Below are 26,679 nucleotides of genomic sequence, written 5' to 3' on the forward strand. Positions count from 1 at the left end.
TATTCATTAATAGTGATCGGCAAATTTCTCCCATTTAGCTTCACCGTAAAATTTGCAAATTTCCCACGAAATTCGTGAAACGCTGAAAAATTAGTGAAAATGCGCAAAAAATTTGTGAAACACGAAAATTGACGCCGGCGTTAAAGTGAATGGGTGTCCGAATAGTGTTGACGCGCTGTGATTTTGACGCAAATGACTTTTGGGACGCGCGTCCAAAAACTTTGACGCTGACAAGTTTTCGGGAATCTATTAGGCGCCAATGAAATTTGGAAATTCACAGCGAATTTGCGCCAGCCGAATTTATTCGTCCATCACTACTCATTAAGCCAATAACGAACAACAAAGGGGATCATTTATTTTTCCCCTAACACAAAATGGTGCCATTTATTGCAAAAGTGCAAAGTACTGGCATCTGGAGCAATGGCTATGGTGCAGTGTTGGACCGGCCCACCGGGACACCAGGAAAAGTCCCGGTGGGCCCAGGTATCAGTGGCCCTCATGCTGCTAAACATTTGGCCTATTTCATGGCCAGTCCCTATTTCTATGAGAACAAAGAGGCCAAATAGATGGAATAATAGATTATAGTATGTAAAGAAAAGAGACTAGGAGAATAGAGGCTGAGTGAGCAGAGGAAGAATGATACTAAGAGTGGGCCCCTGGTCTAATTCTAGAATGTTGTTGATATTTAAAACTTTATTAAAACTTTCAAGCATATCCAGTTTAAATACCATAAAGCAGGACAGCCATCAGTGGGGTACTGCAATTAGGGGGTCCATGGCAGGGGACCCCAAAAGATAAAAAAGTGTGATTTACGGGTTGAGAAGAAGGTGGAACATGTTAGGGGATGGATGTGGGTGGCTTGTGGGCTGGGTTTGTTGCCCCTGACTAGTGTGGAGCAGGATCATGCATCCATTTTATCTTTCATTAGAGCCCCATTCTACATGTTGGCAGGGCTACCCAGGGGCCCAGGTGACAAATGGATTAATAACAGAAGTCCTCTTAGGACGAATGGTCCTGCTAACTTCATAGCATAGATCTCCATGATTCCTAATGTCGGCCCAAGTCATAAGGTGATCCATTCTACAAATGTGAAATTTTCATTTTTTTTGCTTTTTGTTGGAGGAACTGGTGCCTCCCTATCAGCAACTGTATGTAGAATATGATTTACAACTTGCTGATCTGAGTTCTTCAGCTTGGCTCTTTCTCTTTCAGGGCAAATATTGCTGGGTCCCATCTTATTTCTGCAAAAACCAGCTGCTCCAACCAGCATTTAACACTCTCCCTAAAAGAGGTCATTTTTAGACTGTTAGTTTGGAAAACCTACTTCTTCCCCACACATGAGACACAGGAGGGGTGAGTGAATAAATCAAAGTGTGTATGTGATACCACCCCATAATGAACTAGTATGAATGTGTAAGCACTACATAATTCAATATTATAATCATAATAATGAGTGAAGTGCCAGTGCTTCCTTTTGTTGATACATTTACTTACGGAATGGAAAGATTTTGAGTTTTGTTTTTTGTGGAAGATCCTTTCCAATTGACCAATTTATCAATCCTGTGATCGATCGGTGGCTCCTTGCCAACACCTCCCATCAAAGCCCCAAAAATCTGGAACTGATCAGTATACAGAGTGGCTCCTCATTGAGAACATTGGTTGCATATTGATTTCCGGGCGACCAACACAACACAACACCAAGGAGAACTACAGTTCCTGCACCAAGGAGTAAACCATTGAGTAAATTGTTTAAAGAATAATTTAATGGCAGCGGTGCTCAGAGTTTCTAGGTCTTATAACCAACCTTAAAATTAAAAAAATCTAAATATAGCTCTATCTTTTTACAGTACATTTCTTTTTAATCTAACAAAACAGACTGTTGCATGCATAGTCTATATAGGTATATATTTTTCTGTAGCATTATATCATTTAATTGTAAAAAGTCTAATGTAACTGAAGAGTCACAGCCTACCATCTTGTTATCCTTGGAATACGGTATATACAACCAGTAAGAAATAAGAATTATCATTAAATAGAGATACTCTTATAATTCAGTTACATCAGAATTTGATGGTACTTTCCAAAGAATTCTTTCTTCAACAGAAATATCAGTGGCTTAGAGAAAGCAGCACTCCTGTTTCATGTTAGTAATTCGGAATGATCCATGCCGGAGACTGAAAATGGTTAAGTAACTGAGTATCTACATCGAGGTGTATCTTCTCAGTTTGAGATGCTAAATCGAAACCACGACTATAATCTCAGCCCTTATGTGGTTTTATTTATAATTCTGTCGATATACTGGGTGGGTGTCCCTCAGCTGTCGTATCATATTTTCCTGTTTACATATTGTCAGGTCCTGTTTATGGATGATGTGCTGATATTCAGATAGTTTGTTCTCCATGTCTTTCATGTATTGAAGGCTATCATGCCAAGCCTTTATGATCTTCTCATTCATCAGCAGCTGTGACTTACAATGATATAAAATCAAATCACGTTGTTGTTGGAACATATTGTCCATTAGATTCACAAAGTGGGTGCTTTGCATTTGACTGAGTAAACGTGGAGATGATGACCCTTCAGTTTTGAGCAAGGAGTCATGATTCTTTGTAGACAAAGATGACAAAGGTCTCTCTTGATCATGATCAGTTGCTTTGGAACTCTTGGCGTATGAAGCTGAAGGTGGTGTTTTGGATGGTAAAGTGCCAAATGTGTCCATATGGCTTCTTAAAAAAGAACTTTGTGGAGTCCTGGCCCTTGAGATTGTAGGAGCACCTGTGATTCCAGAGTCTTTGTACATCTTTTTCACGTGTTCCTCACTTCTAGTTAGAGTTGGGCCTTTGTTATGGGAATTATCTAATTCTATTTTGGATGCTATATCAGTAACATCATCATAAGAAATGTTCACCTTTGTCTCCCATGTGCTAGAACCCCTATCCAAAGTTGGTTTTCCCTTGTCACTCTTTGATGGACTAAGAGAAGCTTCAAGATCGTCCTTTTGTTGGGTCGCAGTAAACTGACTCTTATATTCAGTTTCAAATAAATCATTTTGTCTGTGATCCATTATCTTTGATGCTGCCTTCCCTGCTTGAGAAAAAAATTAAATTGTTCTTACAATTATTTTTCAATTACATTTAATAAACTAAAAATTACTTGCATGTTGTCAATATTTACTTTGAGAACATAGAATGTAATGTTTATGGCCACAGCAAAAATAAATGAATAAGAGATCACACTAAAAACCCAGTTTATAAAAACAACAAAAAATTTTTGAAAACGTTTAACAATTGCTTAACCCTACACCATGTTTCATGCTGTACATAGGATAAGTAGGCCTATCATTTTTTTTATTATTAAAAGCTCAGTAATAAGACTAAATTCCCCCTTGGAAAAATGCCACGTCTGTCTATGTTTTTTTCACTACACCTAATGACATAAAATCAAGCTAACTCTATGAACAAAAAAAAAAATATTTCTCAGTTCGAAAACATTTTCAATACAAATGAATTCTGTGCTCAAAACCATTTTTTGGGGCATCAAAATTAGTTATTTCTTAGCTAGCTAGTAACTTTTGGCCATAAGTTTAACTTTGTTTTTCAGTTGATTTGAGAAGATTGTAACTTTTGTAAACATGAATTTTAAGTTTTAGTAATGAATACTTTAGCAAATACTATATACTGTAAATTTTAAGAAAACAAGTTTTAAAAAATATTTTAAAAATAAAAAAATGTAACCTATTCGAAAATTTTTATAACTACAAAAAATCCCTTTAAAGTGGACCTTATTTTCCTTCAATTCATTTTATGAATATACTTACTGTTATCGTTAATAATTTGCATGATTTGCTCCAGTTTCAACCTTAAAGTCGTGGATTCCAACGTATTATCAAAAGTGTAACTGCCCCGGCTGGAACCTTTTTCTTTCTCACTGAAGAGGAACAGCTCATGCGCCAGTCTTTTAATACTAGGTTGGTTCTGCAGGATCTTTTTCTTCTCTGCTGGACTACTGTCCATCAGATCATCAAGTATCACAATAACATTATTTTTTCCTAAAGTTCCACAAAGCAGGATTCATTATTTCTTATACATTTCAAGGCCATACAACACTGTATTTTCTAAATAAATATATAGAGGAGAATAATACATTTCCTCTTTCCCCTCATATTTCTCATAAAAAATATCCAAATAAGAAATACCTTATTATGAGGTAGTAGAAAGTTTAGAGGGTAGAGAGACACCTTAAAAATATGCCAGTATGAGTATTCCTCTGTATTAGACTCAATTCAACAGGAAGAGAATTGAAGAAAATTACTGTATACATTGAACATTGGGAGGTACAAGTTATCTTTAGTGATTTGTACACACAAAGTATAAAAAATATATTATTGGTTTAAGTAGGATGTAAGTAAAAACGATTGCAGTTTTGCATTAAATGAATATTCATTAAATTTAAAATACACTTGTAGCGCTATAATAAATTGAGTGCACCTTACTCTACTATAAGCTTCACTCCTAGTACATATGCTCCGGATGAGACCTTAAAACCTTAGGGAGTGAGCCTTCGCAGCGATGTGGAAGCAGGGTGTAGTGCAACTGTAACTGTAATCAGGGTGCAAAGAATTGGGCCCCAGTGGTTCTTGCAACTTAACCAAATAACAGATTTATTGAGCACAGTATACAATCTTCAGTGGAGTGTACATAGATCAGAACATTGCAGGTTCATACAGTACATTGTGCATAGACAATACTCACTACACCTTTGGTCAGTATGATTCTCCTCAGAGATAGGAACAATACATGCAGCTTTGAGGAGGTACACCCAGCTTTCAGCCTTTTCCCTAAGTGGAACCTGAGGGGAATCTTTCTACCCTAGGTCTGTACACTTAGTCCCTACTTCTGGGCAATGAGTACCCTGGGATCTTAATCCCACTACAATCCTCGTAGGAGCCTCAAGCTGCTCAACTAAATAATCTGACTGACTATCACTCCTAGAGTGATCTATAAAGGTGAGTAGCCTGTTCTTACTAGACCTGACCTGTCTAGGTTCCACTCGAGCTCTGCCTCCTGCACAGGCTAGAGCCAGCACAAGATGGACCCTGAAAGTATGGCTTCAGAGACTTTTATACTCTAGCACAGTGCCATCTGCTGGTCACTGTGAGAAATAACAAGAGTCAACAGTACCCCTCCCAACTGTATTTTAGGACCCAATTAGGTGTCCATAACATGGAGGGACTGCCTGACAATAATACTAGGGGTGGCTATTTTACCCATCCCTACACACTCTTATAGTGATTTTATTTGATTCCTAGGCTTAACCGTTAAGGTGAACGAACAAGGAAACAAGAAAAATTACATTCTCATAAAAACAGGAAGACAAGACTACAAATAATTCCCTACTGCATCAATGAAAGACTTACTACATGGGAATTTTCGAGAATCTGTAGATGTTGCTTGGATATGGATACCTTTAAACTACTGGGCCAAAAAGCAGAGGCTCAACTAGCCATTCATACAAATAGGTTTTACCTGCTACTGTAAAAAGGTTTGGGCTTTGTTTCAAATGAAGAAAATTCTGGCAATGAATGTCAAATTTGTAAATTTCTGAATTGGAGTTTTCTAATGTCAAATTTTTGAAATTTATCAGTAGAAATTCCAAGCTATTTAATAATTTGAGTTTTTTTTTTAAATTTTGAGATTTAATATGCCTGAAAATGAATGCTCGAGGGAAACACTTGATCAAGTTTATTTCATATATTTATATAGTTTCTATTTATTAATATATATATATATATATATATATATATATATATATATATATATATATATATATATATATATATATATATATATATATATATATATATATACACACATATACATGACAGTCCCTAAGCTCAGTAATTGACAGCAGCACAGAGCATGTGCAGTGAATCAGCAGAAGAGAAGATGGGGAGCTACCGGGGCATCTTTAGACATACAGATCACTTAGGTTGTCCAAACGGCAGCCAAGAATATTTCTCACCTGCTACTTTCCTAAACAATAGTTCTGCTTTGAAACATCTGTTTTTGTCCTCTATGATATATTCTATTTATTTTCTTACATACCTAGGTGCAGAGATAAATCCGCCAGTTCTCTGTCGTACAGTGAGTCAGATACATCAGTGACGTTCAAGCGCCCAGAATTCAATGTGTGGTACAGAATGGCGAAGGTGCATTTAGTCAGCTCTGTAGAGAAGTCGAAATATTTATTGGAAATGGGCGCAGAATGGAAGGTAACCGCTATGTCATTCACGAAGATGGTTTTAAGTTGGTTCACCAGCCACTGATAATGACTCCCTGCAGCCCGTGAGAAAATGCCGACTTTATGGAATCTTGTTGGAGGTGAAGGAGGCTTTTGCCAAGGCCTGTGACTGTGAGGCACATGATCAGATGACTGAGATATACAAAAAAAAGGAAACCAATTAAATAAATTAATATATTTTCCACAAAATTTCCCATAACATTCCCAATCTGCTACATGTCCAATAATTGTTAACACAGACTTTAAGAAACAATGTATAATTTTACATGCACTTTGTATACAAATGGGCCCCTAAACACACACACACACAATTACTTAAAAAAAGGTTACTAGGTTACTATAGCCCTAGAGTTAACACCTGTCTAAGTAGACAACCACTATTAAAGGCATTAATAGAATCTGCCCCAGCCTAATCGTGTAGATCCATTTTGCTGCATTAAGTCTAAGTCCAGTTTCTCAAGTCTAAATTGACGGCCTCTTGTTCCTTGTTCTTTGCTCTTTTCTATAGGAAAAAAAATATTCCCCTTGCAAATTGTAATAGTAAACCAGTACTTACATTATACCAAATGTTAGTTTTAAGGCTGTATATTTACAGTATACAAAATTAAGAGAACTAAGAACATATTTGGCATGGGATCTCATTAGGGGAAGAGTTGGAAGCAATATCTGATGTGTATACCGAGTACTTTCCAGGTTTATAGCTTGGTTGACTCTCTGACTGATGTCCTTGACGTAAGTTGGTCGGACTCCCGGATGTATTTGCTTGGGGAGGCCGCGAGGTGGGTCTCTGAATTTCTCTTTGTTTCAATCCTTCTTTCATAGCTGCAAATCCAGGAGACTTTGGTTCTATGAAGAGAATAGAGTTAAACAAACAGAGAGTGCACCAGAAAGTGATCTTTTATTGGGGAGGCTCAACTAGTGAGCTTGGATGTGAGGAAGATAATTCAGCACTAGGGGGCAAGACAACCAAATAATTCGAAACTTGCTCTCTTGGTCTTTATAAAGGGGAAACCAGATTCCAATGGTATAACTAGTCACATATCCTCCTACCCCCACACAAACATAAAATTCTGTATAAGTGCACTCCCAACTTGCAATTTCCCTCTGTCCTGCCTCCCACTATATGGCTTATTGTGACTCCGGTTGGCCTCAAGTGGGTGCGGGCCTGGGAGCAATTGCACCCCAAGTAGTTACTCCCCTGCCAGATACCAGACAAAGCTGGACACAAAATGTTGCATTTGCTTCTTGCTCCTTTAGTAAATGAGCTAACAGATCTTCAACAAATAGGTACAGGAGGCAAAATAGATGGACATAACAACTGACTTCCTCAAAACAAACTGTGATTGAGATGTCTTCTGCTCAACCTTTCATACGATTCATCTTTTCATAACTTCTCACTTATATATGTACTTATATATGTACTCACTAATGTCATTTATATGTCTACATAATGCTCTCATTCATAAGTACTCACCATTGTCTTTTATAACGTTTATGATTTTCTGCAACTTTATCTTTAGATTCTGTGATTCTGACGTACTAGCAGAATAGTAACTGCCCCCTTTGGACTTTTTATCTTTCTCACTGAAGAGGAACAGCTCCTGTGCCAGTCTATTAATGCTGGGCTGGTTTTGAAGGATCTTCTTCTTCTCTTCTAAACCACTGTCCGTCAGATCATCAAGTACCACAAGGACATTATTCTTTCCTAAAGTCCCACAAAACAGAGCAGAAAGTTCAAAGAAAATTGTGAATGTTACATGAGCAACATACGTAAAGATCCATGGCAAGAACAGTCTGTTATTCCTTTCAATTATATATTACCCTGTCCTTATAGAGGTGAAAATATATTTACTTACTGTTATATTTTTTTCTCCCTTCCTCATATGTTCATAGAACTACACTGACGTTTTATATTAACCTAAACTGTCATTGTCTCTCTGGCAGGTTGGCCAAAGACCATTGCTTAATTGCTGTGCTATAACTGCTGGGTTGTGGCCTATTGACAATGGGCATGACAAGATGAAATTAGCTGCATCTTCAACAGAAAGTTTCAGATAAGATATTTTATTGTTTTTGGGAGAGCCTCTTTCTTAAAAGGGAAATAAACCAGCCCATATCGATTTTTTAAAAGTGCCCCCCTGTGTCCTTTACCCAACAATGCCAAGTTCTTTCTAATATGCTGGACCTTGTCCCATATCTGTCCATAGAAAGTCCAGTAACACATCAGGGTTGGTGGCCTCCATATCTAAGCAGGTTCCCTGGCACTGACTGCCAATGAGGAGCATACCCATTGGAAGCCAGGACTAGACTGGATTCCAGCGCTCATTCTGTTTCTCAGTAATCAAAGCTGGGGAGCCTACACAATGAATATTGGTGGGTTTTTAGCTAATTTAGCTCATAGGCTTATAGTGAGATTTCATAGAAACTATGTCAGCATGAATATTCCCCTGTACTGAGTACAAAGGCCTTTAATATGTGTATACCTAGGTACAGAGATAAATCCTTCAGCTCTCTGTCGTACAGTGAGTCAGGCACATCAGTGACATTCAAGCGCCCAGAATTCCAAGTGTGGTACAGAATGGCGAAGGTGCATTTAGTCAGCTCCGAAGTAAAGTCCGAATAATTATTAGAAATGGGCACAGAATGGAAGCTTACTGCCATGTCATTCACAAAAGCTGCTTTCAGTTGATTCATCAGCCACTGGTAATGACTCCCTGCAGCTCGAGAGAAAATGCCGACTTTATGGAATTTGGTCCGAGCCAAGGGCTGATTTAGCCTTGGCCCTAGATTGTGATTGTAATTAGACGACTGAGAAATAAAAATAGAAAATAATTAGTGTTTTGCCATAAACATGCCCAATCCTCTATAAAATAGTATTATGGTATAATAGTTAGTATTAAAGGGATACTGTCATCTTTCCATCACACTATTCCCGTCATTATTTAGTGCTGCTGATTTTTTGATGATTTTTGAATGAAATGGTCACTCTGGTGTGTCCAAAAACATGCAGAAAGCCTGTGTTATCAAGATCTTGAAGTTACAATAAATGATTTGCATGTTTTTGCAAAATACCCCACTGTCTATGTCATACGTAAATATAGGTAACCTTTTAAGAATATTTATTCTAGGCTAACTTGCATGTTAGGTTTAGTGACCTTCTTACCGTCCATTATATTTAAATCACCCATCAAAAAAGTTTAGAAGAACCTACTTGGTGTAAGTGCTCTCTGGTCTTAAAGCTGGATCTAATATCTGATTGATGTGCCATGTTTCTTCCAGGCTTAGGGTTTGGCTGATATGTTTGATGTAAGTTCTTTGCAGACCTAGAGCTGGTTGGTGGAGAGGTGGATCTCTTAATACAATGTGCTACAAGGAGAATAGATAAAGACAGGTTGAACTGAATCTGCCGGAATTATATCATTATGAATCCTTATGTTCCCTGATCTCAGTGGTGGCCATAAAAATGTCAGACTGTCATGTTATGGCACTGGTTTTAAGATGAAATTTTAGGGAATGACAATAAAATCCTCATTTTTGTGTGTAGGGTGAGAGGTCCCCAATCTTTTATTTACCTGTAAGCCACATTCAAAGGTAAAAAGAGTTGGGGAGCAACACAAGAAGGAAAAATATCCTGGTAGTGCCATATAACATCTGTGATTGGCTATTTGGTAGCCCCTATGTGGACTGACAGCCTGTGGAGGCTCTGCTTGGCAGTACACCTGGTTTTTATGCAAAGAAAACGTGCCTCCAAGCCAGGAATTCAAAAATGTACCTGCTTTAAGGCCACTGGTAGCAACATCCAGTAAAAGGGGTTGTTGAGCAACATGTTGCTCCAGAGCCACTGGTTGGGGACCAGTAGCATAGGGCAACAGCAAAGAGCAATATTCAACTGAAAACTACCATATTTTTCTCATAATGCAAAGTTTTATGCCAAAAATTCCTGCCCCATTGTGAGTTGTGCCCTCTGCAATTGCAACCAATGTGTGAAAACAAACACTATTGCCTGTCCACACATTTTAGTGTGGGAATTGGATCAGTTACGGTACACCAATGGGCATCATAAATGACATTAACAAGGAAACATTTTTTGGCTTTTTTTTTTAGTTTTAGAGTAATAATATGAGCAGGGGGTATGTTTTAACATGAACCACTTTTCCCCTATTCCAATTATTCACAGCAACCATTGAGCCATTAGCTTTTGTCCATCTGTCCATAAATCAGTTTATGGTGTGTGTGATATAAACACTTTAATATTGTACCACACTGTGGAATATGTTGGCACCTTATAAGTATATGTTATTAATAATACTATGGTATATAAAATAAAATGTACCTCCCATAAGGAATTTCCTTATATCTTGATCTTCCCTCTGCAATGCACTATATTTACTGTTTTCGGGAAGAAGGAGAATCATGCCGCAATATTGCTGAAGGCTGTTCAGACTTTTCCGGGTTCTCTCCTTTTCAGCTTCACTGCTTGGTTTCACGTCGTCCAACACTACCATAACTTTTTCTTGGCCTGTGGCACAGCAACATAGGGTCAAGGCTGGGCACTACTATGATAAGGCTATTAACAAATTGGGAAAAGCAAACAGACTCAGAAGGAACAAGGCCAGGAAGGTCCTACTCCTTGAATCACACACAAGCACTACAAATTGCCACAAAGTATGGGTAAGTGGTGCCATTCCATGGATTCTTTGTTCCTTGGACGGAACATCTTAGACTGACCTTCTGCTCTATGGGCTTCACACTTAACTCTCTGTTCCATGAGTGGAGTATGTGTATTTCTGAGATCCAGTTTCATAGATGGAACACCTGACTCTCTGTTCCCTTGGTGGAACGCATGACTTTGTGTTGCATCGGTAGAAGACATAGGTCTTGATTTCACAAGTGGAGCACTTGTGTTCTTCTTGTGGAATACCTGACCTGGCTTTGTGCCTGATGGTTATGGCTCAGGGTTTCCTATTGCACTCTGTGTCCTTAGCAGAGATTAAGGGGTACATTTGGTAAATTGCCTGTGCCAAAACTTTACATCCTGGGCCTTCTGGCACACACCTACCATGAAGAGGCTAAATCAGTTTCCTTTACTAAGCTTCACTCATTTATTATATTGACTGCAAGGGTACAGTAGATTTAAATTAGTAGGCTGATTCCCACCTAGATGATGAGTCAAGTAGATCAGCTCCTTCTTGTATGTGGTCCCTCTGGTGCCAGTAATGTTGATGCTCCCCTCTTTGGTGCTATGATACAGGATCACAATAGAACATGCCTTCACTTCTGTATTCCACTGCCTCGAGTTGCCATCGGAGATGGGCAGATATTTCACTCGTAACACAAGGTCGGAATATAGTGTTTTCAGCAAGTCCTTCAGCCATTTCAGGTAAGTCACTGGGCACCTGGATGTGACTCCCACAATGTGTTTTGGGCTGAATGGTATAAAAACAAACATGGGTGAGTATAGAAGGGCAATGACTGACAATCCGCTTGGATAGTAGCAATTGCTTAGTGCTTTGGTATCACATGTTTAACCACTGTTCCGTTCTTAGCGTTGACTTAGAACAGTGTTTCACAACTAAAGCAGCCAAGTAATTCCTGAATTTGAACTCTGAAGATTCCCCAGAATATATTGATGCTAAATATTGAAGTCCAGGGGGCCCTAGGTTCAGAAACACTGCATCAAACCATACATAGGGGTTGGTTACTAAGTTCAGGGCAGAGTGCAGAGTGCAAACAATGGGTAACTATGCAAGTGACTAGGGTAAGTGACTAGGGTTATATAATAACTGAATGGTTAGGACAGGGCCAGATGATGGCAGATCTCCACCTGCGTTTCTCCACAGATAGAGGATCCGCTGACATGCTCTGCCCCTGGTCTACCTGCTCGGACGCAGTCAGATGCGATGGACTTGCATTGCATTTCTTGCTGAAATCCTAGGCAACCCGGCTGGTTATGTCACCTCCCCCCTCTTGTGTGCATGCATCTGATCGAACATGCACATGTACGAGTGTGCACATACATGGAAGAGCACTTGTAAGCACCAACAATCACAAAGGATATGTGAACAGCTGCCAATGTGGGGGAACACAAGGGTACGGCAGCAGAAGAGGTACGTTCCTGGTGCCCTCCACCTTTTGTGCCCTAGGCATGTGCCTCTTCTGCCTACCCTTAGTTCCCAGCCCCTAGTTCAGTGGATTTTCTGCCTGGGGAGTATTTGCAATGTAATACATTATCTGGCCCAAGCCTTAGAAGCTGGGAAGACATTCTTTCCTACTATAAAGGTGACATAACCAGCTGGGTTATATAGTTAAATTGGGTTGAAAAAAGACAAAGTCCATCAAGTTCAACCCCTCCAAATGAAAACCCAGCCCCATACACACACCCCTCCCTACTTTTAATTAAATTCTATATACCCATACCTATACTAACTATAGAGTTTAGTATCACAATAGCCTTTGTCTGTCTGTCCAAAAAATCATCCAAGTCCCTCTTATAGTCATTAACTGAATCAGCATCACAACATCACCCGGCAGTGCATTCCACAACCTCACTGTCCTGACTGTGAAGAACCCCCTACGTTGCTTCAAATGAAAGTTCTTTTCTTCTAGTCTAAAGGGGAGGCCTCTGGTACGTGATCCACTTTATGGGTAAAAAGGTCCCCTGCCATTTGTCTATAATGTCCTCTAATGTACTTGTAAAGTGTAATCATGTCCCCTCACAAGCGCCTTTTTTCCAGAGAAAACAACCCCAACCTTGACAGTCTCCCCTCATAATTTAACTCTTCCCTCCCTCTAACCAATTTAGTTGCACTTAGTCTCTGCACTCTCTCCAGCTCATGTATATCCCTCTTAAGGACTGGAGTCCAAAACTGCCCCCATACTCCAGATGAGGCCTCACCAGGGACCTATAAAGAGGCAGAATTATGTTTTCATCCCTTGAGTTAATGCCCTTTTTTATGCAAGACAGAACTTTATTTGCTTTAGTAGCCACAGAATGACACTGTCCAGAATTAGACAATGTGTTATCTACAAAAACCCCTAGATCCTTCTCATTTAAGGAAACTCCCAACACACTGCCATTTAGTGTATAACTTGCATTTATATTATTTTTGCCAAAGTGCATAACCTGCATTTATCAACATTGAACCTCATTTTCCAGTTTGCTGCCCAGTTTTCCATCTTAGACAAATCACTGTGCAAAGTGTCAGCATCCTGCATGGAACCTATAGTTCTGCACAATTTAGTATCATCTGCAAAAATAGAAACAGTACTTTCAATGCCCACCTCCAGGTCATTAATAAACAAGTTGAAAAGCAAGGGACCTAGTACAGAGCCCTGCGGTACTCCACTAATCCCTCTGTCCCTCCTAAAAAGGGTGTAACCATTTAAATTCCCAATCCAGTCACATGTTTCATCCCACCAGGTCTCAGTGATACCAATTATATCATAACTTTTAGAGCATGCAATTAATTCTAGGTCTCTCATTTTACCTGACAAACTCCGTGCATTTGCAGCATACAGCGGAGGTTACTACTTTTACTTTTGAAATTTGCATTACTTAGTGGAGAATTATATGTTATGTTAGTATTATTCTGTTTTCCTTGTAACAGAGGGACCTCCTTAGCTGGTAAACTGTATGCCCCCCTCACTCCTCCCCCATGACCCCTTACTAACCCCACTGCCCCGTCTACACTAGCTTCCCCAAAATTCTTTATCTCACCACCCCCCTCTTGCCTAGTTTAAACACTCCTCCAACCTCTTAGCCATTAGTACCGATATGCACTAAGACAGCTGGGTCGTGCCCAGCCCCACCCAATAATTTGTCTATCCGATCAACCACATGCCGAACCCTGGCACCAGGTAGACAGCAAACTGTTCGGTTGTAGCGATCCAGACGACAACTTACCCTATCCACTTTCCTAATAATTGAGTCCCCTACAACCACAATCTGCTTAGGCCTGACTCTACTCTCCTCCCCACCACTACTAGAGAAACTGGTCTCCCGGCTGTTAGAGAGATCAGCCCCATCTAGAATTGCCAATCCAGAGTTCATACTCCCATCATCTTCATACAATCTGGCAAATTTGTTGCGATGTATAAGCTCCGGATCAGCCTCCATTTTCCTTTTGCCCACCTTAGATTTTCTAACTGTCACCCAGCTAGCTGCCTCAATATCCTGCTGCTGTTCTGTTCCCCCCAAACTATGTGACCCCGCTAGGTCCTGCTCAGTGAGCAAAAGACTCCTTTCAAGATTGTCAATCGACCGCAGTGTTGCAATTTGTCTCTCTAGTGCTCTAACTCCAGCCTCACAACCACCACAGAGGTAAGTATTATGGATCTCTTGTTCCAAATCTGCATACATACGGCAGACTGTGCACTGAGTCAGACCTTCAATCTTTCTAGCACTCATTATCCCAGTTACAGATCAAAACAGGAATAAAAAAAAAAAAAATTAGGGTTTAGAACAAACTTTTGACCTAGTTTGAACCCCCTTTAGTTTGAAACTCCCATGTTTGTAACTCCACTTACAGATCCCCCACTTAACTCCCGTGTTTGTAACTCCACTTACAGATCCCCCACTTAACTCCCATGTTTGTAACTCCACTTACAGATCCCCCACTTAACTCCCATGTTTGTAACTCCACTTACAGATCCCCCACTTAACTCCCATGTTTGTAACTCCACTTACAGATCCCCCACTTAACTCCCATGTTTGTAACTCCACTTACAGATCCCCCACTTAACGAGCAAACACTTAAGAGAAGCTAACACTAGAGCAAGCTCCACTGGAGTCCCAGGGGTTCTATTCATACAGTCTGTTCAGGTGCAACTAATCAAACCCCACCCCCTCAAACGGAGGGAAAGAGAACTGCAAAGTAAAGCAGGTTGTGACAAACTTGCTGTAAGCTCACTAGCACATCAAACTTTGCTGTTCAGCACCCAAGACAGAAAAAAACCATTAAAAAATAAAACCACAGTAGTTAAATATAAACCTTAATATAAAATAGCAGCTAATAACAAATACTTATCCTTTTCAGTTGATTTGTTTGCTTTAAGTTGCTTTATTCCAGTCAGCAGCCTGGGGTTGCCTAGGATTTCAGCACAAAATGCAAAATGTCGCTTTTGAATGCTAAATTCCACCACAACTCACTGCACCTAAGCAGAAACAAAGCTTCCAGGTGCAGGTAGACCAGGAGCAGAAGCAGAGCAGGTCAGCAGATTCTCTGTCTGTGGCGAAACGCCTCACATTTATGCCTGACCTTCACAAATTTTCAAGTAGTCCATATTATACAGCACTGGGGTGGAGCAATGGCCATGGTCTATTTGAAGTGAGGGGAGGTCAGGGTGTAACTGGGAGTGGTCAGGGCATAATCAGGTACTATGCTGGCATGTCATGGGCAGGGATGTAGCGAACGTCGCGAACCCCATAGACTTCAATGGGAAGGCGAATTTTAAAAGCTAAAAAAGACATTTCTGGCCAGAAAAATGATTTTAAAGTTGTTTAAAGGGTGCAACGACCTGGACAGTGGCATGCCAGAGGGGGATCAAGGGCAAAAATGTATCTGAAAAATCCATTGTTGACACAGCGCTGCGTTTTGTGCTGTAAAGGGCAGAAATCACACTACATTCCTAAACCTGTGTAATAAACTGCTTTAAAACGTCCGGCGTCTACATGCCAATCAAGTCGTGTAAAGGTTACAGCCTGTTCACACGCAAAGACGAAACGCGGCGCTTACTGCAACGCAAAAAAACGCAAAGAGCTTTAATGAATGATACCGTCAAGTGAGCAAATAATAGTTTTTAATTACTAGTTGCTTGTCACCTCCAGGATGTTCGTCCTGTTGGTGGCAATATTTCTGTAGTGGTGTGTTTAGCAGTCACCGTGCTTGTGCGCACGTGCACGCTCAGGCAGAGGTAATTCAATGTACAGTGAAGTGAACCAAAAAACACTGATTCTGCAGTGTGGGCCCAGTTTTGGTCTACTTTATTGATCACCTGCGGTGACCATAAAAGATGCGATTTTGCCACTGTTGCAGAACCCTGAAAAATTAGGCATGTGTACTTTCCTGAAAAATTATGTTTTTTTTGTCGCAGCCACTGAAATACAGAGGCCAGAAAAAATATGCCATATAAATGCTGAAAATATGAATTTTTTTTGTCGCAGCCACTGAAGCACAGAGGCCAGAAAAAATATGCCATCTAAATGCTGAAAATATTCTTTTTTTTTTGTCGCAGCCACTGCAGCACAGAGGCCAGAAAAAATATGCCATATAAATGCTGAAAATATAAAGAAATTTTGTCGCAGCCACTGAAGCACAGAGGCCAGAAAAAAAAGCCATCTAAATGCTGAAAATATTCATTTTCTTCAGGTCCTCGGCAGCACCACAAGAGAGAGAGATGGCCCCTCCTCCTAGGACAGGAAACAAGAACAAAACACCCCCCCCTTCCTGCTATCCCCTGTGTTCTTGTTTCCTGTCCTCCGAGGATCAGGTGAGTATTAGGGGTCCAGCAGGATTCCTAGGGGGGCTAAGCAACCATATCTTTACCACTCACCCCTAGCTGTGGGTTCCTGGTGCGTTCCCCTCCCTCCGTTTTTTCCTCCTGCCAGCGTGTGGGAGAGGAGTCAGTCTTTGACTGTTTGGAGGGGTTCGTGCGGCAGAAGGGAGGTTTGTGTTGATATCTCCTCCTTCTGAGCCGCAGGTTGCTTCCCTCCCTCCGTCGGTTCTTCAGGCAAGTGCTGCTGTATGCGGCGGGGGTATTAGTTTTGTGCGCGTCTTTGCGCTGTGTGCGCTTCCGGGTTGTGGGAGGTCACGTGACCATCCGGCGGCAATTTAAAAAAAAAAAAAAAAAAAAATTTTTTTCTTTCTCTTTCTTGCTGGAGTGGCTCCCTGCATTGCAGCTACTGTGTTTAGGTGCTGTGTTCTGGTAAGTAACCTTACTTCTACTGTTTGTGTGTTGCTTAGGGGTTATTATATAGTGTTTGTTTTTCCTTGTAGCCATGTCCTCTCGCTCTGAAGGTAGAGACCAAGAAAGGGAAAGATCCAAGAGATGTGCTTTATGCAAGTTAAGACTTCCTCCGGACTTTCCGAAGAGGATTTGTCAAGATTGTTTGAAGGAAAATTTTCAGCAAGATGTGCCCGAGGCTATGTCAGAGTTCATGTCATGGTTTAAAGTTAATATGCAGCAGACCCTTGAGACTTTTAAGGTTAATGCTCAAGCTCAGCCTCAAGCAAGTACTTCAGGGGCCAGCCAGGTGGAGGCGGCAGATGTACATGAAGTATTTGTGGATTCGTCTGATGAGGACATCAGAGAGGATGCTTATGTATTTTCAGTAGAGAATATTGATCATCTCGTGAAAGCTGTTAGATCCTCGATGGATTTGAAAGATGAAGATAAGCCACGCTCTAAGAAGGATATGATGTTTCTAGGTCGTAAAAAGTCGCCCAGAGTTTTTCCGGTGCATGAGGTGATTTCAAGTATAATTTCTAAGGAGTGGTCGAAGCCTGAAAAGAAATTAGTACTGCCTAGGAAATTGAAAGCTTTATTTCCATTTGACGAAAAGGTAGCGGCAGCTTGGGATCTTCCGCCTAAAGTCGATGTAGAAGTCGCCAGATTGGCAAAAAAGACGACTATTCCTGTGGAAGATGGAGCCAGTTTTAGGGACCCAATGGATCGGAAGGTAGATGCTGCTCTCAAGAAACTCTTTGAATCCTCTGCAGCAGTGTTTAGACCTGGGGTAGCTACAGCTTGTGTCATTAGGTCTATTAGATCAAGATATGGAGGATAGAGTCTCCCGAGAGGATATGAAGTCTTCGTTGGAGATTATCAAGCTTGCTGCAGATTATTTGTGCGATGCTTCGGTGGAAACCATTAGAATGGCAGCTAGGTCTTCTGCTCTGGCTGTAGCAGGCAGGCATGCGCTATGGCTAAAACATTGGGCAGCAGACCTGGCATCGAAGAATAAGCTTTGCGCCATGCCCTTTGAGGGTCCCTTTCTTTTTGGTAAAGAGTTGGAGGCTCTGGTTGCTAAATTAGGTGAGACGAAGAAGTTGTTACCTCAGGACAGACGTTTTTTTCCACAGAAAAAGTTTTTTCATCCATCAGACCAATTCAAAGGATCTAGAAATAAGAAGAAGCCTTTTTTTCGTCCCACCCGTGGTAGGTCAGGTAAACCTCACTCAAAAGGAAACAGGTCAGAAGAATCTCGCAAGACGGATCAGTTCTGACGCCAACTTGTCCAGACCAGTAGGGGGAAGGCTTCGTTATTTTTTTCACGGGTGGACCAGGATCACCAGCGATCCTTTGGTTCTAAGTATTATCCGGGAAGGGTACAGGCTCGAGCTAGCCTCTCGCCCAGGACCTCGTTTTCTTTGTACAAGAGTTCCCAGAGAGTTTGTGAAAAGAACATGTCTCCTCAGGGGAATTCAAGATTTTCTGCAATCCCGTGTTTTGGTTCCTGTTCCTCGAGACGAAGAGAGGAAAGGAGTTTATTCTTCAGTTTTTTTGGTCCCCAAACGGTCAGGCAAGTTTCGAATGATTATCAATTTAAATTACCTAAATACCTTCATGAAGAAAATTCATTTCAGGATGGAAGGTGTCAGGTCAGCAGTCTCAATTCTGAAAGAGGGGGATTTCATGGCGACGATCGACCTTCAGGACGCCTACCTCCACATCCCGATTTGGGAGGGACATCAGCAATTCCTGAGAATCGCCATCAAAGATCAGCACAAGTTAAGTCATTATCAGTTTGCAGCCCTGCCATTCGGCCTGTCTTCATCTCCTCGCATTTTCACCAAGGTTTTGGTGGTGGTAGTAGCTTTTCTGAGAACCCAGAACATTCCTATTGTGCCTTACCTGGACGACTGGCTATTGAAGGCGCCTTCCAAAGATCTACTTCTCAGTCATCTGCAAAGGACGATTTCTTGCTTAGAGACCTTGGGTTGGAAGATCAATTACCCGAAATCGGATCTCATTCCTTCTCAGAGGAAACAGTTCTTGGGAGTCCTGTTGGATTCGGAACAGTGTCGTACCTACCTTCCTCAGCAGAGGAAGGTCAGCCTGTGCAGTTCCTTGACGAGTCTCTCTCAGCGAAGAGTAGTCTCGATCAGGCAGGCCATGTCAGCTTTGGGAGCAATGACGGCGACTATAGAAGCAGTGCCGTGGGCCACACTGCACATGAGGCTTCTTCAGAGAACAATTTTGAGACGTTGGGATGGCACAGAGAGCACTCTGGACAATCCTATAAAGCTACCTCCTCATGTGAGACACTCGCTCAGTTGGTGGAAAGGTCTGAACTTGTCCAAAGGAGTTCCTTGGGTCATTCAGCAGTGGCTCATTCTCACCACCGATGCCAGCAGGGAGCGACTCTAGAGCAAAATGTCTGGCAGGGCATGTGGTCTCTGCAGGAGGCATCTCTCTCTTCCAATCACCGGGAGCTCCTGGCTGTTTGGAGAGCACTCAAAGTGTCGGCACATCTGACAAGAGGTCAGGCGATAAAAGTCAGAACAGACAACACCACAGTAGTGGCTTATCTGAACAGACAAGGTGGGACCCGCAGCCAAAGTCTTCTGGAATTGACTCTGAAAATTCTTTGCTGGGCAGAAGTTCATCTGCAGACCCTGCAGGCGATTTATATAAAGGGTTCGGACAACATCAGAGCGGATTTCCTAAGCCGCAGGCAAGTTGTGCCGGGGGAGTGGTCTCTCAGTCCATCAGTGTTTCAACGTCTTGTTCACCGGTGGGGTCGTCCGACCATAGACCTTATGGCCACAAGGGAAAATGCCAAGCTGAACAAATTTTATTCCCAATATTTTCAGGACAGACCGACAGCGATAGATGCCATGCTCCAGTGCTGGAGAGGCAGTCTGAATTACATCTTTCCTCCACTTCCGATGATAACCAGGGTTCTGAGGAAGATCAGGCTAGACAGAGCCAGAGTCATTTTAGTGGTTCCATATTGGCCCAGGAGAGCATGGTTCTCTCTCCTGTTGGAAATGGCGGAGGAAGATCCACTAATTTTGGGTTCCAGCAGAACTCTGCTTCACCAGGGGCCAGTGTACCATCCGGACCCCAGCAGACTAGCTCTATCAGCGTGGATCCTGAATGGCAATCGTTAATCCAACAAGGATTATCCTCAGATGTTATTGCTGTTATGGTTCACAGCAGGAAAGCAGGAACTAATAAAATTTATTCTAGAGTTTGGAAGAAGTTTTCTTTCTGGTGCGGAGATCATTCTATTGATCCACATGAGGCTTCGGTTCCCCAGATTCTACAGTTCCTTTCAGATGGTTTTCGATTAGGGTTGAAACCAGCTACGCTCAGAGTTCAGGTGGCGGCCTTGGGGGCAGTGAAAGGTGTTTCACTGGGTGAAAATCACCTCGTTAAGCAGTTTATTAAAGCTGCAGGCAGATTGAAACCAACCGTCAGAGATATCTGTCCGCCATGGGATCTGAACCTTCTATTGTCGGTTCTATCTGAGGACCCTTTTGAACCATTATCATCAATTCACATTAAGTTCCTGACCTTAAAGACTGTAATCTTAGTAGCCCTTACTTCGGCCAGAAGAGTGGGCGAAATACAGAGTCTTTCCATTGAAGAACCTTATCTTCAGATTTTTCCGGATAGAGTTGTAATGAGGCTTCCACCCACCTTTGTTCCTAAAGTGGCTTCGACTTTTCATTCGTCTCAGGAGATTGTTCTTCCTTCATTTTATCCACATCCAGTGGGAAGTAAAGAATGCAAACTTCATAAACTAGATGTCAGACGCTGTTTGGTGTTCTTTTTGTCTAGATCGGCACAATACAGAAGATCTAATAACCTTTTCATTAATTTTGCAGGCCCTTCAAAGGGGCTAGCTGCTTCGAAACCAACGATTTCAAGATGGCTTAAGCAGGTTATTAGTATGGCTTATGAGTTAAGAAGTCTGTCTCCTCCTGCCAGAATTAAACCACATTCTACAAGAGCAGTAGCTACATCGTGGGCGCAGAGAGCGGAGGCATCGGCAGAACAAATATGTAAAGCTGCGACGTGGACCTCGATGCATACATTTTCTAAGCATTACAAGCTGGACATTTTTTCTTCAAGGGAGGCTGCTTTTGGCCAGAAAGTATTACAAGCGGCTTTTGTTCCCTCCCCTTGATCTTTGCAAAATCTCTTGTGGTGCTGCCGGGGACCTGAAGAAAGATTGAATTTCTTACCTGTAAATTGTCTTTTCTTCAGGTCCCCTCAGGCAGCACCATTATCCCTCCCCTTAATTAAAATTTCTGTTAAGCAGCCTGGTGTCTCTTGTTCTTGTAAACTAACACAGGGGATAGCAGGAAGGGGGGGGTGTTTTGTTCTTGTTTCCTGTCCTAGGAGGAGGGGCCATCTCTCTCTCTTGTGGTGCTGCCTGAGGGGACCTGAAGAAAAGACAATTTACAGGTAAGAAATTCAATCTTTTTTTTGTCGCAGCCACTGCAGCACAGAGGCCAGAAAAAATATGCCATATAACTGCTGAAAATATAAAAAATTTTTGTCGCAGCCACTGAAGCACAGAGGCCAGAAAAAATATGCCATCTAAATGCTGAAAATATTAATTTTTTTGGTTGCAGCCACTGAAGCACAGAGGCCAGAAAAACTCAGGATTTACCTGGATTCAAATGAAACCAGTAGGGTTTGCACCCTAGTTTGTAACGGTGGCGGAGGGAGGAGGATGCTAAAGGACAGCTGTGTGTGGAGTCATGAGGTGTGCAGAGAAGGACAGCTGCATGGGGAGTCAGAACAAGTCTTCCGGCGTGCAGTAACCCTCCGAGATCCACGCCTCGTTCATTTTAATAAAGGTCAGGTAATCCACACTTTTGTGACCTAGGCGAGTTCTCTTCTCAGTTACAATCCCTCCTGCTGCACTGAAGGTCCTTTCTGAGAGCACACTTGAGGCGGGGCAAGACAAGAGGTTCATGGCAAATTGTGACAGCTCTGGCCACAGATCAAGCCTGCGCACCCAGTAGTCCAGGGGTTCATCGCTCCTCAGAGTGTCGATATCTGCAGTTAATGCCAGGTAGTCCGCTACCTGCCGGTCGAGGCGTTCTTTGAGGGTGGATCCCGAAGGGTTCTGGCGCTGCCTTGGACTGAAAAACATTTGCATGTCTGACGTTACAGAGTGGCCAAAGTGCTTTGTCCTTGCAGGTGCGCTCGTGGCAGGATTACTGGCACCTCTGCCCCTGGAATGTTGATGAGTTCCTGAAGTGACATCACCCTTAAAAGCATTGTACAACATGTTTTGCAGGCTGGTTTGTAAATGCAGCATCCTTTCGGACTTGTGGTACGTTGGTAACATTTCTGCCACTTTATGCTTGTACCGAGGGTCTAGTAGCGTTGCATCCCAGTACAGGTCCTTCTCCTTAAGCCTCTTGATACGGGGGTCCTTCAACAGGCATGACAGCATGAAAGACCCCATTCTCACAAGGTTGGATGCAGAGGTATCCATCTCCACTTCCTCGTTATCAAGGACTACATCATCCACGGTCTCCTCCCCCCAGCCACGTACAAGACCAGGGGTCCCCAAAAGGTCACCACAAGCCCCCTGGGAAGCCTGCTCCTGTTGGTCCTCCTCCTCCACAAAGCCACCTTCCTCCTCTGACTCCACTTCTGACACCTCTCCCTGCGTTGCAGCAGGTGCCTGGGCTCGTGCTGGTGATTCCGACCAGAAATCGTGCGCTTCCTGCTCCTCGTCACGCTGGTCTACAGCCTCATCTGTCACTCGTCGCACGGCACGCTCCAGGAAGAAAGCAAAGGGTATTAGGTCGCTGATGGTGCCTTCGGTGCGACTGACCATGTTTGTAACCTCTTCAAAAGGGCGCATGAGCCTGCAGGCATCGCGCATAAGCACCCAGTAACGTGGGAAAAAAATCCCCAGCTCTGCAGATCCAGTCCTACCACCCAGTTCAAACAGGTATTCATTGACGGCTCTTTGTTGTTGCAGCAGACGTTCCAACATGAGGAGTGTTGAATTCCAGCGAGTCTGGCTGTCGCAAATTAAACGCCTGACTGGCATGTTGTACCGCTGCTGAATGTCAGCAAGGCGTGCCATGGCTGTGTAAGAACGTCTGAAATGGGCCGACACCTTCCTGGACTGCCTGAGAACGTCCTGGAATCCTGGGTACTTCGAGACAAAACGTTGGACTATTAAATTCAGAACATGTGCCATGCAGGGCACATGTGTTAAATTGCCCAGTCTCAGTGCTGCCAACAGATTGCTTCCGTTGTCACACACCACTTTTCCAATCTTCAGTTGGTGTGGGGTCAGCCACCGATCGGCCTGTGACTGCAGAGATGACAGGAGTACAGATCCGGTATGGTTTCTGCTTTCCAGGCACGTCATCCCCAAGACAGCATGACAACGGCGTACCTGGCACGTCGAATAGCCTAGGGGGAGCTGGGGGTGCACAGGTGTGGAGGAGGAGGACCCAGCAGCAGAGGAGGAAGAAGAGGAAGAAGACGAGGTAGAGAGCGAAGGAAGAGTAGAGGTGGTGGCAGAACCGCGTGCAATCCGTGGCGGTGACACCAACTCCACTGTTGTTGTTGAGACACACATTCCCTGCTTCCCAGCCATTACCAAGTTCACCCAGTGGGCAGTGTAGGTGACATACCTGCCCTGACCATGCTTGGAGGACCATGCGTCAGTAGTCATATGGACCTTTGGCCCAACACTAAGTGACAGAGATGCGGTGACTTGGCTCTGCACATGGTGGTACAGGTGTGGTATTCCCTTTTTTGAAAAAAAATTGCGGCTGGGTACCTTCCACTGCGGTGTCCCAATTGCTACCCGCAATGGCGGGTGCGTTGGCCGGCTGACCACAGGTGGCGATACATGTTGTTGCCCTACTGTTCCCTGCGAGCTGTCCTCCCTGCTTCTTCTAAGTCTTATTCTCCTCCTGCCTCTCTGACTCTCCGTCTCTCCATCTGAACTATCCTCCTCTTGCTCTCTTCTACTGGGCACCCACAAAACATCAATCTCCTCATCATCATTCTCCTCAGATGCATCAATTTCTTCTAACAGCTCACAGAAGGAAGCAGCAGCGGGGACCTCCTCATCACTCATTATGTCCATCTCTGTTGTGTTCTCTGCCAGAATTAAATCTGGTGTAACGTCCTCATCTCCTTCATCTTCTTCTGCCAATAATGGTTGCGCATCACTCAGTTCAAGAAACTCATGTGAAAATAACTCCTCTGACTCCAGTGAAGAAGGGGCGCCGGTGGTGGAGGAAGTGTTACATGGGGTGCCCATAGCAGTGGAGGATGAGGATGTTGTGGTAAAGTTAGAAATGGTAGAGGATGGGGTGTGCTGTGTAAGCCAGTCAACTACCTCTTCAGCATTTTGGGAGTTCAGGGTCATTGCCTTTTTAAAACTGGGCAATTTCCTAGGGCCACAGGATAGCATAGCAGCACGGCCCCTAGTGCCTCTGCGTGGCGGCCTGCCTTTGCCTGGCATTATTTTTAAAACAACAACAACAACTCAGGTGGTGGTTCTGGAGACGGTATTATTATTGATATTTAGACAGAATGTAAAAAAGCTCACACAGCTCGGTGGCAGTTGTTTGAAAATGAAGAACACACTGGGCAAACAAATTGAAACAATGCCTGCAAGGTCAACGTATACACTACAGCAGTGGATACGGAATATATTATTGCTGCTTGAAAAACGTCACTCAGGTGGTGTTTCTGGAGACGGTATTATTATTGATATTTAGACAGAATGTGAAAAAGCTCACACAGCTAGATAGCAGTTGTTTGAAGAACACACTGGGCAAACAATGCCTACAAGGTCAACGTATACACTACTACAGCAGTGGATACGGAATATATTATTGCTGCTTGAAAAACGTCACTCAGGTGGTGTTTCTGGAGACGGTATTATTATTGATATTTAGACAGAATGTGAACAAGCTCACACAGCTAGGTGGCAGTTGTTTGAAAATGAAGAACACACTGGGCAAACAAATTGAAACAATGCCTGCAAGGTCAACGTATACACTACAGCAGTGGATACGGAATATATTATTGCTGCTTGAAAAACGTCACTCAGGTGGTGTTTCTGGAGACGGTATTATTATTGATATTTAGACAGAATGTGAAAAAGCTCACACAGCTAGATGGCAATTGTTTGAAGAACACACTGGGCAAACAATGCCTACAAGGTCAACGTATACACTACTACAGCAGTGGATACGGAATATATTATTGCTGCTTGAAAAACGTCACTCAGGTGGTGTTTCTGGAGACGGTATTATTATTGATATTTAGACAGAATGTGAACAAGCTCACACAGCTAGGTGGCAGTTGTTTGAAAATGAAGAACACACTGGGCAAACAAATTGAAACAATGCCTGCAAGGTCAACGTATACACTACAGCAGTGGATACGGAATATATTATTGCTGCTTGAAAAACGTCACTCAGGTGGTGTTTCTGGAGACGGTATTATTATTGATATTTAGACAGAATGTGAAAAAGCTCACACAGCTAGATGGCAGTTGTTTGAAGAACACACTGGGCAAACAATGCCTACAAGGTCAACGTATACACTACTACAGCAGTGGATACGGAATATATTATTGCTGCTTGAAAAACGTCACTCAGGTGGTGTTTCTGGAGACGGTATTATTATTGATATTTAGACAGAATGTGAACAAGCTCACACAGCTAGGTGGCAGTTGTTTGAAAATGAAGAACACACTGGGCAAACAAATTGAAACAATGCCTGCAAGGTCAACGTATACACTACAGCAGTGGATACGGAATATATTATTGCTGCTTGAAAAACGTCACTCAGGTGGTGTTTCTGGAGACGGTATTATTATTGATATTTAGACAGAATGTGAAAAAGCTCACACAGCTAGATGGCAGTTGTTTGAAGAACACACTGGGCAAACAATGCCTACAAGGTCAACGTATGCACTACTACAGCAGTGGATACGGAATATATTATTGCTGCTTGAAAAACGTCACTCGGGTGGTGGTTCTGGAGACGGTATTATTATTGATATTTAGACAGAATGTGAAAAAGCTCACACAGCTAGATGGCAGTTGTTTGAAGAACACACTGGGCAAACAATGCCTACAAGGTCAACGTATACACTACTACAGCAGTGGATACGGAATATATTATTGCTGCTTGAAAAACGTCACTCAGGTGGTGTTTCTGGAGACGGTATTATTATTGATATTTAGACAGAATGTGAAAAAGCTCACACAGCTAGATGGCAGTTGTTTGAAGAACACACTGGGCAAACAATGCCTACAAGGTCAACGTATACACTACTACAGCAGTGGATACGGAATATATTATTGCTGCTTGAAAAACGTCACTCAGGTGGTGTTTCTGGAGACGGTATTATTATTGATATTT

The 26,679-nt window shown here is 42.5% G+C and overlaps 1 protein-coding gene across 2 annotated transcripts in view; it reads right to left on the minus strand.

Moving 5' to 3' along the window:
- Positions 1 to 1,741: 1,741 nt before the first annotated feature.
- LOC108701741 overlaps positions 1,742 to 26,679 on the minus strand; it is a 36,749-nt gene continuing 11,811 nt past the window's right edge. The window contains exons 2-10 of one of the 2 annotated variants that reach the window (XM_041576384.1): positions 11,455 to 11,723; positions 10,631 to 10,816; positions 9,509 to 9,663; positions 8,781 to 9,105; positions 7,772 to 8,002; positions 6,977 to 7,143; positions 6,102 to 6,429; positions 3,815 to 4,045; positions 1,742 to 3,081 (exon numbers count right to left, since the gene is read on the minus strand). In XM_041576384.1, coding sequence (XP_041432318.1) covers positions 2,276 to 3,081; positions 3,815 to 4,045; positions 6,102 to 6,429; positions 6,977 to 7,143; positions 7,772 to 8,002; positions 8,781 to 9,105; positions 9,509 to 9,663; positions 10,631 to 10,816; positions 11,455 to 11,723 — 2,698 coding nt within the window. In that variant the 3' untranslated portion in view covers positions 1,742 to 2,275. Of the gene's footprint in view, positions 3,085 to 3,814; positions 4,046 to 6,101; positions 6,430 to 6,976; positions 7,144 to 7,771; positions 8,003 to 8,780; positions 9,106 to 9,508; positions 9,664 to 10,630; positions 10,817 to 11,454; positions 11,724 to 26,679 lie in introns of both variants that reach the window. The other variant, XM_041576383.1, reaches the window with a different exon arrangement.

Source organism: Xenopus laevis, chromosome 9_10L (genome assembly GCF_017654675.1).
Source record: "Xenopus laevis strain J_2021 chromosome 9_10L, Xenopus_laevis_v10.1, whole genome shotgun sequence".
Lineage (NCBI taxonomy): Eukaryota > Metazoa > Chordata > Amphibia > Anura > Pipidae > Xenopus > Xenopus laevis.